This window comes from Acinonyx jubatus, chromosome B3 (genome assembly GCF_027475565.1).
Source record: "Acinonyx jubatus isolate Ajub_Pintada_27869175 chromosome B3, VMU_Ajub_asm_v1.0, whole genome shotgun sequence".
NCBI lineage: Eukaryota > Metazoa > Chordata > Mammalia > Carnivora > Felidae > Acinonyx > Acinonyx jubatus.
The window spans coordinates 130,947,611-130,966,436 of NC_069386.1; the positions used below are offsets into that span (position 1 = coordinate 130,947,611).

Sequence of the window (18,826 nt, forward strand, 5' to 3'; positions counted from 1 at the left end):
GAGGGTCAGGAGAGCTAATGCTTTCGATCCCAGACTGAGTTCGGAAGACCTGTGTCCCAGCCAACAGAGCGAATTCGCCCTTCCGTGACCTTTTTGTTTACTCAGGCACTCAACACATTGGACGATGCCCCCTCACACTGCGGGGTGGGGGGGCAGTCTTCTTTATTCAGTCCACTGATTCAGATGTCAATCTCATGTAGAAACACCCGCAGAGACACCCAGAGTGATGTTTAACTGGTCGTCTGGTATCCAGTGGCCTAGTCAAGTAGACACCTGATAATCACCATGTCCTCATTCACCAGCCTTAATCTGTGTCAGGAACAGCACCCCTATACCCCCCATACCCCTTGCCTCCGCAGTTTCCACCCCAGGTGCCCCCCAGCTTTCTAGAACCTTGGCTCATCACATATCCCCCGTGTTACTGTTTACTTGAGTGTCTCCTTGACTAGACTCTGAGCCGCTTTCTCATAGAGCTTGGCGCATCTGTTAGTTGATGTCACTTCCTTTAAGTTCCTGGAGGGCACACTGTCCTTTCTGTGAGGAGAACAAACATGGAAGTCAGTAGCTCCGGAAACCACATAATTTAGCACAGTGGCTGTTGTGTGTCATAGGTGTTCAGATATGTTCATAAGTAATACGCACCGTAGAATCACTCACCTAATTAAAGCTCATGTGCATACATACACTTAAGAGTCCCTTGCGGTACTTACAAATGCCGATGCCTATATATTTAATAAATGTTCTCAAAATTTCTGTAGCCATTAATGTCAAAATGGCTCCTGATGAGAATGCAGGTTGTTGTAAAATGAGGCCTTATGTTTCCCTCTTTAGTACTAGCAGGACCTGCCTTTTAATGTTTTCCGTTACAAGTTTGCCAAATAGACTTAATACCCAGTTCTGTAATCATTTCTCTAACTGGACATCATCCAGAATCCGGTTTCTTGAGGTCAGCCCATCTTTGTGCTTCTTAGGCAGAGCTCCACGTCCAAAACACCCACGTCTCTGAGTTATCAGCAACTGGAGTTGCCACTTTTGTCCTTGTTTAGTAGGGCATCCTGATCCTTGTGTTCCAGAATACTGCCTTGAGGTTAGCATTGCAAACAGGCAAGTTTTGGGTACAGAATGAAGGGTCTCAGACACTGCTGAGGCAGTCACCTAGAAGGAACCTCAGCTCTGCACTTTCCCACAAAATAAGGACCTGTCACTCAGGAACTAGTCATTGGCTGAGTGAAGGGACATTTTCTGTGGCCTCAAAGTAGTGGATGGAGAGCCACCATTTTTCATTCATCAAAATAAAGGTGCTATTTGAAATCTTTGGGCTTGATCTGAAAGCTAAGTCTCTGGTAACCAAACATTGATTTGTTCACATTTTTTTTTTCTGCTTTTAAATGAATGAGTTCGTAAACACATCATTTCAGGATGAACCTAACTTGCCATTAGAGCCAGGTAGTCGACAGCTTTTCCTTTGTGAACACTTTCAGGAGCTTTAGGGATTAATGTCAAGGGTACATTTGACTGTGTACCTAGCACTCAGCTATTGTTGTTACACAGTAGGTGGTTAAAGACTGTTCTTTTGGATCTAATATTAACTTATCAAGTATATAATTTGGCAGGGGGGGTTGTCCCTTTAAATGTATTTAACTATTAGACTAATTCATTTAGGTGCAAGAAAATTAGAATATAGGAAAGATCCGATAATTTCCAAGATTGGCAGCTGTATTCCAGATCTTAAGGCATCCTTGAGTACATCCAGGAGATCCAAGTTTTCTGTTACGGACTTCATACATTTTGGTGTTTATTAAGCACCTACTTTGTCAGGCGCTGACTCGTCCTGGGCTTGAACCTGCCTGACACTTTGTGACTGCAGCAAGCTGCTCCTGATCTCTGCAAATAATGTGCATGACCATCTGAGAACCCCAGATCAATATCCAAGTTGGTTTCCTCCAGACAAAGGTAGCCTGAGCTTTCCTGCACTTGCCTTAGCGCTGAGGGGCACCCCGGCCCCTCCTGAGCCCTAGATTCATTTGCCCCCAAGATGGCAGGTTCTTTTCTGTCATCAGAGTCAAAAATGCTTCAGTCAAATCCACAGGAACTTTGTCTTCAAGTCTCTCTTTTCTGTTCTGGTTAAACTATTTTATTGTCTTTTTGTTGCCAGAATTGGTAAATGCCACAAGTATTTGCTCTCCTGGGACTGTGGCCTGGCTGGAAGAACTAATGAAATGCACAGGAGCCACCTTCTTAGCTTCCTCCCCTCCCACACCGCTTCTGCCCACCTGCTGTCTGTTGAGGCTGGGACTAAGGGTTTCCCAAGGGGCCACAGCTGGTCAACACCGTTTCAGGTGGAGTTTTTTCCTAAGCTTTTGTGTTCTCCCACTGAGCCAGTAAAGCCCCATTCTGGCATTCTTCTCCTCCTCTCCTGTCCTTGCCCGGTTGCCACAGCCTGTCCCTTCTGCCCTAGCAAGAGTTTTGCCACCTGCTGCTACAGGTCCTTGTCGTCTTCTCTGGACTGATTCCGTCTGTCCCCTTGCTCCCTATCTTGGCTACGGCTTCACTTCTGAAGCTCCTTGTGCCCCTGCCGGGGTCTGTGTTCCTCTGACGTTAAATCTGCAGTGTCTCCTCTTGGCCCACGAGACGACATCCAGAATCCTTTGTGTGACACCACGGCCCCCTGTCACCTGGAGCAGCATGCCTCCCGGCCTCCGTTCTCTCCCCTTCCCCCCTCCCTCCCACACACCCAGGGCTCCGGGCACCCGTGAGTGCTTGTTGGCGGATGGGTGAGGTAAGCTGTGGCACTGGTGGCACACTGCCACTTACTAGTTGACTGATCCCGCGCCACTGTTTGCCTCCATTAGAAACTGAAATAATGTGGAAAGAGAGCAAAGAAGAACAGGTTGGAGAAATCTCAAGGATCAAGCAGAGGAACTCTCTAGGAGCACACGGTGTTAGAGGAGCCAGAGTGACAGTGGAGTTGGAGTTCTCCTTGCCAACTGTTAGGCTTTGGACCTGTTACTTCCATAGGCCTCCTTTTCCTCCGTGTGAAGTGGGGACAGTGCAGTAACGGACTTGTAGCATCGTTTGAGAATCGAGAGCTAATTGCCCGTAACCTGTTGAAACAGTGCCTGGCAGTCAGCAGTAGCCGTGTCAGCATGTAGCCCAAGCAGTTCAGCGGAAGGTGGAAGGCAGAGGTGAATGCAGTGAATCCACATCTTGACATCATACCCATGGTGACGGGATGCTCTTCCTTTCCTCCTTCTGTACTGCACCCCACCACAGGGACGTAGCCCTTTGCTTGTCAAAACCCCACCCTTCTCGGGCCTGTTGGGTTCACTGTCCTCCGTGAAGACTTTTCTAAGCTCCCACCTGGAAACACTTGCACTTGGTCATACACTGCGTTATAGGAAGGACAAGACAGCTACCTTCCTGTAACTCGCTTCCTGGTCAATTAGTCCATCTTTGATTAAGAACCTTCTAGAAGGTTCACTGTTCTTGCTCTTTTACCCAGGAAAACTTGATGCCTTGTATAGGGTTTTACTGTTTGAGGATGCTAGTTGGATGCAGCTAAAAAGTAAACGACATCTCTAGATGAAATTTGAGCGTGTTTCTTGTTCTCTGTGATTGAGTAAGCCTCTAAACCTAATCCGTCATGGTGGTAACAGTTCTTTTCCTCCCGGAGCTGAAGGCAAAAGCCAGTAATTTCTCCAGTGTGATAGATGTCCACCCTCTCACCTGGTGTTTTATAAATATATTGTCTTAAGTGTCTTTCAAGTATCTGTGCCTGAGAGGGTGCCTTCCTCTGTTTTATAAAACGCCAAGTGATATCACTCTGATATATAAATAATGATAATTAGAAGACAGCCTCAAATTATTTGACATCCAGATTGAAGGGAAAAGTGGTACTTCTTTTTTTTTTTTTCCCCCTGTAATACCCTAGAATTTGGATCAGAAATGGCATTCAGGAAAAAAACATATCGCTTCCTGTCAGACATGGATGGCTCAAAGCTTCTTCTATGTGAAGTAAGACACCACGGATGGAAGCATGTGCCAAAACCTGTTGGGGCATCAGATCTGGGCCAGACCATAAAGATTCTCAGTGCTTTGCCATGATTTGTTTGAAAATGACAGAAATAGACCAGGAGCCAGAGAAGAGGGAAGTTGTTTTATGTAAAACTCCACGTAAAGTACTTCATAGTCATTAAATTGACCTCATTTCCCAAACTCTGGCCTCTTTTCAAAAATGTCAAGAACCAGGGTTTCCAGAATTTGGTGCATCCTGATTTGGCCTGCTTTAATATAACCTCGTAAATTTTCAAGGAATTCTTTTGTTGTGGCTCCTGGTGGGGAATGTGAGACCATTTGTTTGCTTAGTTGAAGAACAGAAGACTAAGAATCAGTAAGTCAGGGTTTGATTTCTAGCCTTACGACTTAATAGATGAATGGCCTTGGGCGACTATTTAACCTCCAAATGTACTTCCTCCCCTGTAAAATAGGAGTAATTTCATCACAAGAGCACCCTGAATATACTTCCTATACTAATTTATATCCATGTGCCAGTCGCTGTTCTGAATAACTGACTTACTCTCAACATACCATTTAATTGCTGAGGAAACTCATGCCCAGAAAGGTTAAGTAATTTACCTAGAGTCACACAGCAAGTAAGTGATAATGCGGAAGAATAGATTAAGGTCCAGAACTTGTTGAAGGTAAGCTGTGAAGAGGGATGCCAGTGTGACTGTTGTGCAGATGGCCCAGCAGCCCTCTGCAGGGTGGAAGTGTGGGTGAGGGGCAGGCTGCAGTGTCCCTTTCCAAGTGTCCTTGGTCTCCCGGCCTGCTTCCTCCTCTGCCCTCGTATGTCCCTGATTTTTTATTGGGTTTTCCTTCAGTCTCTTTCAAATCCATTTCCTTCTCTTTCCACTGACCTCACTCTCCCGAACTCCCCTCGTTTGTGTCTCAGCTTTTGTTACGATGCTTGATATTTGTATCCACATTACCGTGCACTAATCCATCTCCCGGTGGCGTAGCAGCCGCTCTCAGTCTTCTGGCTCTCACAGTTCCCAGTTGGGTCTGTTCTCATCTGTGCTCGGCTGCATTTATATTGGAACTTCACAGTTCAAAACCCTGCAGCTCCTCACTGTATGTTAGAGTAAGGACCACGCTCTTTAACTGGGGTCCTGTGATGCTTTGGTTTGTAAGTGACAGATAATCAACTAAAACAGTGTAAGAAAAAAGGCAAACACAGAGAGTGAGTCCGTTGCTTCAGGCACAGCTGAATCCAGGGGTTTGGGGCCATATTATCAGAGTTAATTTTGAAATACATGAGAGCCCCCAGCAGCTTAAGGCTCCCATCTTACCAAATGAGCTCCCCAACAGAAGGATGGTCTCCCCGCCAATGGCTCAGACTTGGCCCACATGCCCGGATATCCTGAGTCACCGTGGCATGGGGTTGGGCCCAGTTAAATAAGTACGAGCCACAGATGTCCATACTGCTTCCTGTTCAAAACATTGACGAATCTGGTTCTCTCCAATGTTCCTCAGTTTTCTCCCTGTGCATTAGGTTATTCACTCCCCATCCCCCTCACGTGGCTGTGGTATGCTTTTCCAGCTCTGCCTTGAGTTATGCCGGTCTCCCTTGATGTTCTTTCTTGCCATCTCTTTGTTTATCAAAATTAGACCAATTTCTCAAGGCCCAGCTGTAATCTTTGCTACAAAGCCTTTCCTTATCCTACTACTGGCAAAAGGCATTTCTTCCTTTTCTGTCTAGAGTTCAGCAGGCTATCACTTACTGCCTTTCACTGTGTTAATAGTCTCCACCTTCATCATTCTGGACCTTTCTTCATTGCACTTACCTTTCTATAGGCCTTCGTGGGTACAGAGCACTTAGGCATTGATTTTCTCTCTGCAAAAGCCTGTAGAGTCAGCAAGCAAGGTACCTCTATCCTAATTTTGCAGTTCAGCGTTGCTTGAACACCAGCTGCGCACCAAGACTGGGTGTTGACATGAAAGACATTTTACCATGATGACATCCAGATGCTTTATTCAGATTTTACAAATGAGAAAATTGAGCCCAAGTAAGTAAGTGGTCAGGTGTACCACTGACCGTTGTTTTTAGCTCCTGGAACATGCAAACTCTTTGCTGCCTCTGCGACTTTTCAGAAGCTATTCCTTCTGCCTGGAATATTCTTTCCACTCTCACCTCTCCTAACCCTACTCCTCTTCCAGATCCTGATTAAAATCTCACTTTTTTAGGGAGACTTTTGTTGATCATTTCCTTCCCCCAAGTCTAAAACAAATCTCCTGTTCTCTCCCAGTAGTCCTCTGTTTTTCCTCACAGTGCTCATCACAAATTGTAGTTACTTTACTTTGATAAATGCGTATGTTTGATGCCTCCCCACTAGACTGTGTACCCCCATGAAGACGGGGACAGTGGCATCTTTAACTCGTAAGCCCTCAGTGCCTGGCACTGATGCCTGACACAGAGGAGGCACTCAAGAAATACTGTGTCGAGGGGCCCCTGGGTGGCTCAGTCCGTTAAGCATCTGACTCTTGACTTTGGCTCAGGTCATGATCTCACAGTACATGGGACCAAGGCCTGCGTCGGGCTCTGCACTCAGCGTGGAGCCTGCTTGGGATTCTCTCTCTGTCCCCCCTCCCTCAGCCTCTCTCTCCCCTGCTCATGTGCACTCGAGTGTGCGCACTTTCTCACTTTCTCTAAATAACACTTAAAAAAAATGTGTTGAACGAACAAATGCAAATATCAGCCGTTCTCACAGCTCAGTAAATGCCAGAGCAATGTTAGAGCTCAGGTTGCCTGAAGCCCCAGTTAGCGTAACTCCCGACTCTTACCGTGTCCTACTCTGTGCCCATGAGCAGCCTCCCCTACTAAGTTATGTGATCACCAAGACTAAGAACTATTCGAGTTCTTTGTATGGGTTCCAAAGACATTAACCCTGTTGAATATGTGGGTATTTAGATTATGGATGGTAGGTACCTGATTGGTTGTGTGGACAGAAGGGACGAGAGACAGACAGACAGACTGCCTTGCAAGCAAGGTGCCAGGATAATCCATAAAGGAAACCAGAGGAGGATGATAATGTGTGGAGGCAAGAGGAGAATGAGTCTAACGTATTGAGCGCCTGCCCTGCTGCACAGGCCCTGTGCTGGAAGGCAGTGGTGGTTAGAAACATCAGCCTAAGTACAGCACGTTAACTTGTCCCCTGATAAGATCCAAAAATAATACCCTATTCTGGGGTTCTTGGCATAAACCTTCCATTTTGGTGAGTCTTGAAGAGTTTTTGTTTTCATATTCCTATCATATTATATTGGAACACTTTCGTTATACATGAAGGCAACTTTTATTCTTACACCAGAGTGAGCAGCCTGTTACTATAGCAATATTGAAAGTATTTTGAGGTATTTATATGCAGCATCTTCTACACACTCCTTCAAACTGTACATAGCAGTCAGTAGAAATAGGCTACAATATCCAAAATTGTTTTTCTCTCTCTTTTCTCTATTAAACTTCTGTGAACCTGGTTATAATTTAGTTTTTAAATTAAAAACTCAATTTAGTGAGCCTTTTATTTTCAGAAAGATTAATTTAGGGGAGTCGTGAATATATCTGACCTATGAAACATCAAAAATAGCTCTGAAATAATTTGAATTTTGTTGTGAGTACCATCAAGATATAATTGCTGCATGAGATCTGTCTTTTTCAGCAAATACGGTGCAATCATAGATTCCTTCTGTGTGTCTGCAGGGCCTGGACAGCTTCAGAGTAAAACAGAAATTCTTCTCAGGGAGTAAGGAGCCAACATCCTCCTTTCCTGTGCCATATGATCTTCCTCCAGAACTGTATGGAAGTAAAGGTAGGACACAGGTTGGGGCGCCTGGGTGGCACAGTCGGTTAAGCGTCCGACTTCAGCCAGGTCACGATCTCGCGGTCCGTGAGTTCGAGCCCCGCGTCAGGCTCTGGGCTGATGGCTCAGAGCCTGGAGCCTGTTTCCGATTCTGTGTCTCCCTCTCTCTCTGCCCCTCCCCCGTTCATGCTCTGTCTCTCTCTGTCCCAAAAATAAATAAATGTTGAAAAAAAAAATTAAAAAAAAAAAAAAAAAAAGGTAGGACACAGGTGAAGGGAAAGTGTCCGTGTTTTACACCAAAAGAAACAGTGCCGAGGAGAAAACTGTTGGTCTCCCAGTGGGAGGTTGGCTCATGGAAAACTTTGGAAACGCAGGTTTGAGGAGGCCCCTTTGCTGCCCTGTCTGGGGCCGCAAGAGCTGTAGGTCTTGAAATGGTTGGTCCCCAGGATCCCTCTGCACTCTTATTATTAAGGACCACAAAGAGCTTTTATTTACATGGGTTTTTAGATCTCTTGATGTTTACTATATTAGAAATTAAAACCAAGAATTTTGGTTAGTTTTAAAGTAATAGTAATAGACCTAATTATATATATATACACACACATATATATAAAATTTCCCCTCCCCCCCCAAAAAAAAGAAAGTGAGGAAAATGGCATTATCTACAATTTTTGCAAACCTCTTTACTAGCTGGGTTAATGAAAGATAGTTAAATTCTCATAACTGCTCTGTTGTGATATGATGTAACAAAGCATCTGTACACTCGTGAAAAAGTGAAAATAAATAATGGCTTAATATTTGATGAAAATAATTTTGACTTCACAGATACCTCCCATCCTCTTAAAAGGGAGATGCCCTGGCTGCCCAAGGCTGTGACTTTCTTAAAGGCAGTGACCAAGTATTTTCCGTCATAGAAGGTCATTGGAATGTTGGTTCAGGTTCGTGGTGTTTTTGGAGGCATGCTGGCTGGCATGAATGGCATCCGGTTCTGACCCAGCCCCACAGGCTGCAGGGCCACTTTCCTCGGGCCCAGAATGTCTGTCTTTGAAGCGAGTTCACACTTACTAGACTCACATAGAGCGGATGTATAATCAGGATGTGCTTGTTAATTTAAAATGGCGAAAGGTCCTATTACAACCAGCGTATTTCTCCTGGAACGTAGGTGCCTACGCAGAGAGCCAGACCCCAGTCGACCGTTTTTGAGTGAATGCTGAATCTGAACGGGAAAATCTTTGTTCTTGATTGGAAAGTTTTAATGACCTCACGCCATTAAGATTCAAAATCTCTAATTCCCTAACAGAGTCAGCCTAGCACAGTGGGTCCCTTTCTTCCCTGGACGGTGCTCGCTGGGTTCTAGATACTGCCCCACCCTCACTCACCCTTTCTGGCTTTTTCATGGTAACCACACCAAACCTGCCCCTGCCAATGGACCTGTTTCTTAGATTGTACTGACACATCTGACCCAGTTTGTACTGTCTCCTGCTGTTAGTGTGCCGGCTGCCTCTGGCGGGTGACTTACAGCTATAAACAGTTGTGTTGATAGTAAATTTCAGAAGGCTTTTCTTTTTCCTTTTTTCTAAGCTGTGTTTGTTTGAATTCTCTAAATCTGTTAAATCCTCTAAATTTGTTGTATATTCATGCATTTTCATTTTTCACTAGCAAGATTATATCGGTTTTGTCACAATTCCAGAAAATCTGTACCCCCACCCCCACCCCCTGCACACGCAAATGAAAACTACTGCTAGAGAACCAGGCTGTGTTTCTGTGTTGCCAGCTGTGCAACTTATTAAGTGACCTTGGGCAGTTGTTTGCTTCCTCTAGGCCTTAGTGTCTCTATCGATAAAATGGAAAAATAAGAGTGTCTACTTCAGAGAGTTGTTGAAAAGAGTAACCAAGATGCTATCTTATCTGTCAAGCACCTAACACCGTATCTAGTACAGAGTTAGCAGTTCATAAACGTTAGCTATTGTTGCTGTTATTTAAAATATCCAGGTCAGTTCCTGGCCCATAATGGTGGATCAGTGTTCATTTTCTCTCCTTCCCCTTGGTGAGCTGATGATGAAAAGAGCCTAAGGCCTGTGCACGGCAGTCCCTGAATTGCCCAGTGTCTCAGGACATGAGTGTGAAGACCTCTCCTTCCACCTGCTGGCTTTACGCTGTGGCTTCATCTTTTCTCCCCTGTCTGTTCTTCATGTTCCTTTTTTTTTTTTTTTTTTTTTTTTTTGCCTTAAACCTGAATTCTGAATAAGCTTAGCAGAGGTGGGGACTGACTGACTTAAGCTTGACTTCCCTTAGTCTGGCCTTGGGCTATGTACTTTCCACCCCCAGCCCAGAATCTTGGGTAGAATTCCACCTCCTCCACTTAATCCTAATCTCCAAAGGACTTCGAAAGCAAGAACGAAAGAGATCAAGGAGCCTTAAAAATATCCCAGAGCTTCTTCAGTTCCAGTAGAAAAAGCATTCCCCAGGGGTGCCTGGGTAGCTCAGGCAGTTGGGCATCTGACTCTCGATTTCCACTCAGGTCATGATCTCATGGTTGGTGGAATCGAGCCTTGAGCTGAGCTCTGGGCTGACAGCTCAGAGCCTGCTTGGGATTCTCTCTGTCCTCCCTCTCTCTGCCCCTCCCCTGCTTGCATGCATGTATACACATGTGCACGCACTCTCAAAATAAACTTAAAAATTAATAATGGAACATACAGAACTTCAGAGGCTTTGGTTATATTCTATTAAGTGATCTATCCCCCCCTTTTTTTAAATACATACAGTATATGCAGTTGGCCCTTGCACAGTGCAGGGGTTATAGGCACCGACTCCCAGTGCAGTTGAAAATCTACATATAACTTTTGACTCCCCCAAAACTGAACTACTAAAAGCCTACTGTTGGCCAGAAGCTTTACTGATAGCATGAAAAGTCGATTAACACATACTTTGTATATGTATTGTATACTGCATTCTTAGAATAAAGTAAGCTAGAGAAAAGAAAATGTGAAGGAAATCATAAGGAAGAGAAAATACACTTAGAGTACTGTATATATTTATCGAAAAAAGTCCACGTGTAAGTGGACCCATGCAGTTCAAACCCGTGTTCAAGAGTCAACTACAATATTCTTTTCTTTGAATTTCTGACATAATTTTAGATTCAGAAAAAAGTTACAAGTACAAAGAATTCCCATGTTCTCTTCACCCAGGGTCCCCAAATGTCAGTGTTTTAGAATATTTGCATATCTCCTTTCTCATGTTAACTTTTTTCTGATCCATTTAAGAGAAAATTGCAAGCAAATACTTCAATATATATTTCTTAAAAATACTTACATAACTACAGTACAGTTATCAGAAGGAATTAATATTGATTCAGTACTATCATCTACAGAATTTATTCGTATTTCATCAGTTGCCCCAATAATGTCCTTTATAGCAAAAGGGAAGTTCCAGGTTACGTGTCACATTTGGCCATCATGTCTCTTTAGTCTCCATTAATTTGGAACAGTTCCAGAAGATTTTGTTTTATGATAGTGTCACTTTGCTGAGCACAGGACAGTTATTTTATTTTTTAACATTTATTTTAAAAAATTTTTTTAATGTTTATTCATTTCTGAGAGACAAAAACAGAGCCTGAGCAGGAGAGGGTCAGAGAAAGAGAGGGAGACACAGAATCCAAAGCAGGCTCCAGGCTCTGAGCTGTCAGCACAGAGCCCGACGCGGGGCGCGAACCCACAAACCACAAGAGTATGACCTGAGCCGAAGTCAGACATTTAACAGACTGAGTCACCCAGGCACCCTTCACAGGCCAGTTATTTTATAGTCGGTGAGGGACGTTATACATTTGGTTTGTCTGCTATTTCTTCACAAGTGGATCCAGGTTGTGTACTCTTGCCAAGAATACCACACAAGAAATGTGTTTTTCTTGGTGCATCATATAAGGAGCCACATGATAATTACCTGATTACTGATGAAGTCAATATTGATCATTTGGTTAAGGTGATATTTGCCAAGTTGTATATATCTTTTGCAGGTTTAGTATATTTCAGATTTAAGTGTGTGGAACTAAGCTGATTAGCTGTGTATGTAATTGCTCATTTGAAGAGGTCATTAAAACCTTGGCACATGTGATGCACATGGTCTAGATTAAGCACATACGTAGTGTATGATTATTTCTCTCAAGTGCTTTAAACCATTGGTTCCCATATAGTTTAGCCACTCCCCCTACTGCTTGATTCACTTGCAATAATTTCTTGAATTCAGAAACTTCAGTCTAGACCTATCAGAATTATTGCTAAATAGTAGAGGCAGATTCATAAACTTTTTGAAAGGGAAACAGCTGATTGAACTTTCTAATCCAAAGAAAATGCAAAAGAAGTCATATAAAATCGTTGATACACTTTTAAAGACCTGTTTTTGAAAGCTCTTTGGAAATGAGGACTTTTTTTTTTAAATAGGAGAACCAGGAAAGGTTTTTAGACATGATGTTGATCATGTCTGTTAATAAAATCTATTTTTGTTTCATAGTACAAACAGAAGGCTGACACCAAACTTCTAGCTTGGCTTTTTTTTTTTTTTTTTTTTTTTAATACTTATTTATTTATTTAGAGATGGGGAGGGAGAGAATCCTAAGCAGGCTCCACGCTATAAGCGCAGAACCTGACGCAGGGTTTAATTCACAAACCATGAGATCATGACCTGTTCATCTCCCTGGTTTGGGCTCCTTCCCACTGGACATTGTCTTCTACACGGCTGCCGTGCATATCTTCTATCACACTCCTGTTTTAAATTGTTTCATTGTATCCCAGGAAAAAGACAGCTTCTCATCCCAGACTGTCCGATCCCAGACTGATTGTGTTAAGATCACCCTTAGAACTTGTTAGAAGCGTGTATTGCCAGGGCCCCGCCCAGACCGACTGAAACAAGGTCCCTCTAGGTGGGTTGTGGAGAAGTGTACCAGCAGTTGTCACATCAGCCAGCTCTGGGAACCACAGCGCAGACGTGAGGTTCAGAATTCCAGGACCGTGGCCTGCCTGCTTGTGTGTCTGCCCCACGGGACTGCACCCCCGGGGACCACAGCCTTGTGCCTGGCTCCCAGCCAACACTCAACAGATCCCTCAGGTCTGCGCATGCCGGTATCATGAGGCACGTTTTTCTCCCATGGGACAGTTTTGGAGGGCTGCTTAAAACAGGCTTTCCTCTAAGCCCCGCAAGTATTAACGCTGATTTCCAGGAATAATGGGCAAAAAGACCCAGCAGAGAGACAGCCAGCGTGGCAGGTGATCAGCTCACAGATACAGACATTTGCCCATTTACAAAGCAGAGTGTCCAGAGATTTGCCAATAGCACGGTCACCTCACTCGATCATTGTTGGCCAACTGGGAGAGGAGGAAATGCAATGGTGGTCTCGAAGTTACTGGCTGACTGGCAGATGTGTGCATCACAGACCCTGCATTGGTGGTGAATCTAATAGCCGCTCTTACAGCAAGGATCCTGGGGCGCTCTGCCTTGGGGATGAAGTAGAGCCGATGTTACCAATAGAGCAGTTTGCAGAAAAGACGGGCGAAGTGTAGCCGCAGAAGAGGTGCTCCCAGTGGGACAGAGTTGGTGCCCTGTTGAGGCCGGTGTAGCTGTGGGGAGTCTCCAGCAGCATCTTCCCGGGACTCCAGCCCTGCCAAACCCTCACCTCTTAGGAAGCGAGCTTGCAACACAGTTCCACACAGGCCGGGCTTCTGGCTTTCTAACAAGCTGGTTTCACTGGGTGTGGTTTCGGGCTTTCACACCCTCTCAAGGTCAAAGAGGAGAGCAGAGTCCTGATAGCTTGTTGCCATCTTTGGCATTCTTTCCCTGCACGTCCTGCTGGATGCTGCTCTGCGCATGCTGGCTCTGCAATTATTCCACAGGTGATTCAACACTGATCTGTGAGGAGAGCCTCGCATTGTTTGCCAGGCCATCCTCTGAGCTACCGTGTTACCTCTCTGTTCGGGAGGAAGGGAGAGCTTCCCCTAAGAGCGGGCTGGCAGGGCTGAGCAGCTGCTCATGTGGATGGTAGTTTCAGCTCACCTGCCGAGTGGTTGGTTCCCTGTAAGCACTCAGCCTTCTGGAGTTGTGTATTTGAGACTCAGTGGGGAGATTCCATGGGGATTCATTTTTCACCCTCGCAGCGTATTTACACCCTAGGCATATATGGTTCTTTTGAATTGGTTTGATTCTAGCAGCAGTGAAGCATGGTAGAAGTGATTTGTTCAGATTTTTTCAGTTTCTGAAACCTCAGTTAGAGGGGGGAAAGTTTGCATTTTGGAGCACCTGCAACATGTCAGGAACTTCTACAGGTGTTCTCTCATTTATGTTTCACAGTAATCTTGGGAGGTTGCTTGTGCAGCTAATTCCCATTTCACAGACGAGGAACCTGAGGCCAAATTTGAACATAGGTCTTCAGGGTTCTTTCCATCGTGTCGTATCAAGGTGTGTTGTCTTCTTCAACATTGCCCTGCAGTCATTATAGAGACCCTCCTGCCTCATCAGTTCCTAACCTAAGGAGCAGAACGAAACCATTTCACGGATGTGAAAATGAGCCCCTTGGTTATATGTGACCATGACCATGCCATCTGTTACTGTTGGTTTCTCCAGCTTCATAAAGGGAGAAAATAATAACTGCCCTTGTTAAGGTTCTTTCTCTGCTGGACACTACATGGCTTTATCTCCTTTAACTCTCGTGACAGTCCCACGGTGTAGGCACAGATAAGGACTCTGGGGCTGAGGGAGGTGAGGTCACTTGTCAGTGTAAGTGACAAGCCGGAATGTACCTCCTGGCTTCTGCTTGCCTGTTTCCACATTCACTTGCCTGGGTCTTAGCACAAACCTTTACCGACAGCCTTTGTCTGAAATGGACTGTTGTGTGGGGTTGGTTCAGAAAAGCTTTTTAACAGTTCGTAGACTCCAGCACATGGGTGGTTTTATCCTACCAGGTAAGTGAATTTTTTTAATCTTGTTCAAATAAGTGTTATACATATGTAATATGTTTTTTCTGCCCTGCCCCCCAGATCGGCCATGGATTTGGAATATTCCTTATACCAAAGCACCAGATACACACGGGAATATGTGGGTTCCCTCCTGAGAATCTTAAAGTACTGTGGAATTTAGGTTTAAGGCATCAAGCCCCAAATAGTAGATGTTGTTTGTACTGGACGTTCACCCTTAAGTTTTATCTACATCCCTACAAAACTGCAAAAGTCACTCCTGTGAACATGGATGCTGGTTATACTTTTAATGGTCATTAACAGTGTCACTAAAAAAAAACTCACTTTTCTAAACTTTGGAATGAAAACTGGACAGCGTTAAGAGAATATACGTAAAACCATCCTCCGAGCGATGTGGGATCTCACGGTGGTGCCAGCTCTTCTGAAGATGGACTCTGTGTGTCGCGCTCCATCGGGAAAGGCGCTCTGGATTCAAACGCAACTTGTCAGGGGAGGAATGTGATTGTCCGCTTATTACCCAGCCCGCAGCTGTGTGTCTTATGGTTGGCGGAGGTTGGGGCGGCAGCTGTTGAGACGCCTGGGTCCTGCTGCCTCTCGTCTCCCCGCAGCTTCACGGGGCTTGTCCTGCTCCCAGTGCTGTGCCAGCCCCCTCTCTGCGCACGGGCGGGTCGCGCTGCCCCTTACCACCTGCCCTTTCCTCGCCCGTTCCTCCGAGTGGAGCGGTGTCTCTTTCATCCCCACAAAATTCCGGAAAAGACACACACAACCATACAAAAGTACAAGTATTGTACTTGGAAGAAACCCTGAAAGATGACCTAATTTGGTGCCTTTGATTCACAAGTGAGGAAACGGAGGCCCAGAAAGGTTCAGGATGACCACCCCCTCCCCACCACGCCCCCCATCACATAGCTGGTTTGGGTCAAAGCTCTGAGGGTCTCTCTCTGCTTTATGTTCCTATGTCCTTCATACTTAGAAATCAAGTTCTCCTAAGATGTAGACCCTCTTTTATTTTTTTTCTACATGAGGCTGATTTCATTTTGTCACCACCTTCATCTTTGAAGCGTGTTGAATGTTAATTTTGAAAGATTTTTGAAGATAGCTTTTCAGACCGTTCCTCAGAGGCCTACGATTTTCACCTTTAGGAGCCAGCAGGGTGGGCGGGGGTGCGTTGACAGAGAAGACAGCTGCGGGCCTCCACCCTCGTCCTGTCAGAGCAGCTCTGCTTCACCTATTTTAGATTGTGGGATTCTGTCAAGGATATTATCGACGGGTGTGTGTGCACGTGTTCTGCTTTTTAAAAAGTTGAAAAGCCATTGGTTAGTTTAACCAGTTCATTACCCAGGTAAGAAGACAAAGGCTTAACCCTTTTCTGACCATGCCTTCTACTTCCCAGAACATGCAAACCCTACATCACGTGAGCCGGAAGGCATTGGGAAGGCACCCGGGGCTGGCCCGGGTGGGTGGCCGGCGGTCTGTGTGTCCAGAGGACTGGCTGGGGCGCCTGGCTGGCTCAGAGGAGCGTGGGGCTCTTGGTCTTGGAGTCATGAGTTCAAGTTCCATGTTGGCTGTACAGATTACCTAAATAAAACTTAAAAGCAAAAAAAAAAAAGGATGGGCAAAGTACCCCAGGATTCTCACCAGCATGGTGGTCCCATCCTGGGTGGGGGTGGGGGCAGCACCGAGCAGGCCTCTGTCAACAGGAGCGGTGTCCCCAGGACTGAAGAATCAGCCTGTTCTACAGCGGGATTCAGCCTGGGCTGTGTGGGGTGGGTTCAGCCCATCAAGAGGGCGGCAGATGGACAGCGGTCACAGCCCCCTGCTAGGAGGCACGTCGCTCGTCTGCTCCATGTAACCTCAAGGTGTGTGGGAGCTCAGAGCTGGGCTGGGACTGCCGAAGTTTGAATCCCAGCCCTGCCACTTGCTGTGCGACCTACACCAGGCTGTTTAACTTCTCTGTGCCTTGGGCCCCTCAGCTGTAAAACGGGAGTGGTGTCAGTCCTCCTTGCAGATGGTTGAGAGTGGGGAGTTACTATGTGAAGATGCTTGGTGCCCGCACAGAGCGGGAACTGTCCAGGGATTGCTACTGCGGCTGCCATAGTTGATTCGTTAGCATTATCCTCATTTTCCTGATAAGGGACTCATTCAAAACGGTGAAGTGTTTGTGCAAGGTCACACTTCCAGAAAGTGCTCTTACCAGTATTTGAGCCCGGGGCTGGCAGGATCCAAGTCCTCTTTTCTGCCAGGTGGTTCAGGCTTCCAGGTAACATGGCGTCTGAGGAGATGGGCAACCTTTACCCCCCAGGGTGTTGTAGACAGATCCTCTTACAGAGCACAACCAGCTGGTACGGCATGTCAGATTCTGATGAAAGTTTCTAAATGCTCATTTTCTGTGTGTGTGTATACGTATATGTATATATACACGTATATATACATATACGTATATATACGTGATACACGTATATACATATACGTATATATACGTATATATATATATACGCATGCGTATATATATATGTTTAGGTGTATACGTATATGTATACATACGTGTATGTATGTATATCGTTCTGTATATGTGTTTCTGGTTCATGGGCCATACTTAAGGTAACATTCCTCCACACCCCATGGGGACCCAGAAAAGCCCAATGGAAATAAGTTCTATAGAACAGGTGGGTAGGTACATCAAGGTAACATTAGGGGAAGTCCATAGTCAAGGGTTATGCGCTCCGGGTGTCCAGGCCTGACTGCTAACAGCAGCCTCCTGTGCCCCTTGTCCTGGTCAGCATGGACTCGGGGAAGGCAGGCCAGCATAGGGTCAGTAACATGAGCTTTCTGGGCACAGTTGATGGCACACATGGAAAATAATGCCCCAAGAGTAATCAACATGGGAACACAAAAAACAAGTTCTATCCCATCTGTTCCTTTTTTTAAATGGGACTGACCGGATTGCCCACAGTGCTACAAAAAAGCATCAAACATGCCTGTTAATGTTTGAGGAAACCCACGTTGGAGTTTAACAGTCCTTTCTCCCTGTCTCGAGGAACCCTCACCCCTAGTGCCTGCCTGGAGCTGCCTGCTGCCTTTATCCTTTTCCCCCACCTCCTCCAACCTCCTTCAGATCGCATGGCAACACTCTCCGGTGACTATATATCTGCTGAGGGCAAACATCCACATCAAAATGCAACTTCCTGTCTTTTCATAAACTTCTATAGATTTATTGACCTATCAAAGAGTTCCTCAGGGCACCAGGGTGGCTCAGTTGAGCATCCAACTCTTGATTTTGGCTTCTCCTTTTACAAAGGTGGAGATGTAGCCTAAAGGTCTAAACGAGAGTTTGATTCCCGATGATGAATGTCAACAGAATATTCTGAATGCTTGAGCGTTTAAAGAGACCCAAAAAAATTTTGAGGCAGAAAATAGCCCCTACACATAGCAACTTAGGAGAAGTCACTTGCCATTTTGGCAGGAGGGTTCCGTGTCCCCTTCACCTCCGACGTATTCCTTTAGGAAGAAAAGAATGGTCTTCCACCAGCTGCTTTCATGGGGTGACGGAGGGAGAAGGTTTTTAAGTCCTCACACTTCTGAAAAAGGCTGCCTGCGTTTAACTATAGTTGATACAAATCAGGCTTACAGTTCACTGATGGGCGGGGGGGGGGGGGGGGGTGCACCTGGGTGACTCAGTCGGTTAAGCATCCGACTTTGGCTCAGGTCCCGATCTCACCGTTTGTGAGTTTGAGCCCCGCATTGGGCTCTGTGCTGACAGCCTGGAGCCTGCTTCAGATTCTGTGTCTCCTCTCTGCCCCTCCCCCGTTCACATACACTCTCTCAAAAATATTACAAAATTTTTTTTAAAGTTCATGTATTTGCAAGGCTGTCATTTTTCCACATAACGTAATAGCCGATGTTTCCTGAGCTCTTCGTGCCTCCACTCCTATGCTTGCTTTATATTTAATCCTCACGTCCTTACATTTAATCCTTCTGTTAAATGACATCCATAAGGTCCCGCAGTGCAGTGGA

General features: G+C 45.5%; 1 protein-coding gene across 12 annotated transcripts in view; it reads left to right on the forward strand.

Moving 5' to 3' along the window:
* Window positions 1-16,421, forward strand: part of TDP1 (tyrosyl-DNA phosphodiesterase 1) — a 90,886-nt gene extending 74,465 nt beyond the window's left edge. For 6 of the 12 annotated variants that reach the window (XM_053224819.1, XM_053224818.1, XM_015074234.3 and 3 more), the window contains 2 exons: window positions 7,754-7,862; window positions 8,112-10,059. In XM_053224819.1, coding sequence (XP_053080794.1) covers window positions 7,754-7,862; window positions 8,112-8,233 — 231 coding nt within the window. In that variant the 3' untranslated portion in view covers window positions 8,234-10,059. Of the gene's footprint in view, window positions 1-7,753; window positions 7,863-8,111; window positions 10,060-14,189; window positions 14,298-14,875 lie in introns of those variants that run through there. The other 6 variants (XR_008299602.1, XM_015074237.3, XM_053224822.1 and 3 more) reach the window with 4 other exon arrangements.
* The last annotated feature ends 2,405 nt before the right edge of the window (window positions 16,422-18,826 follow it).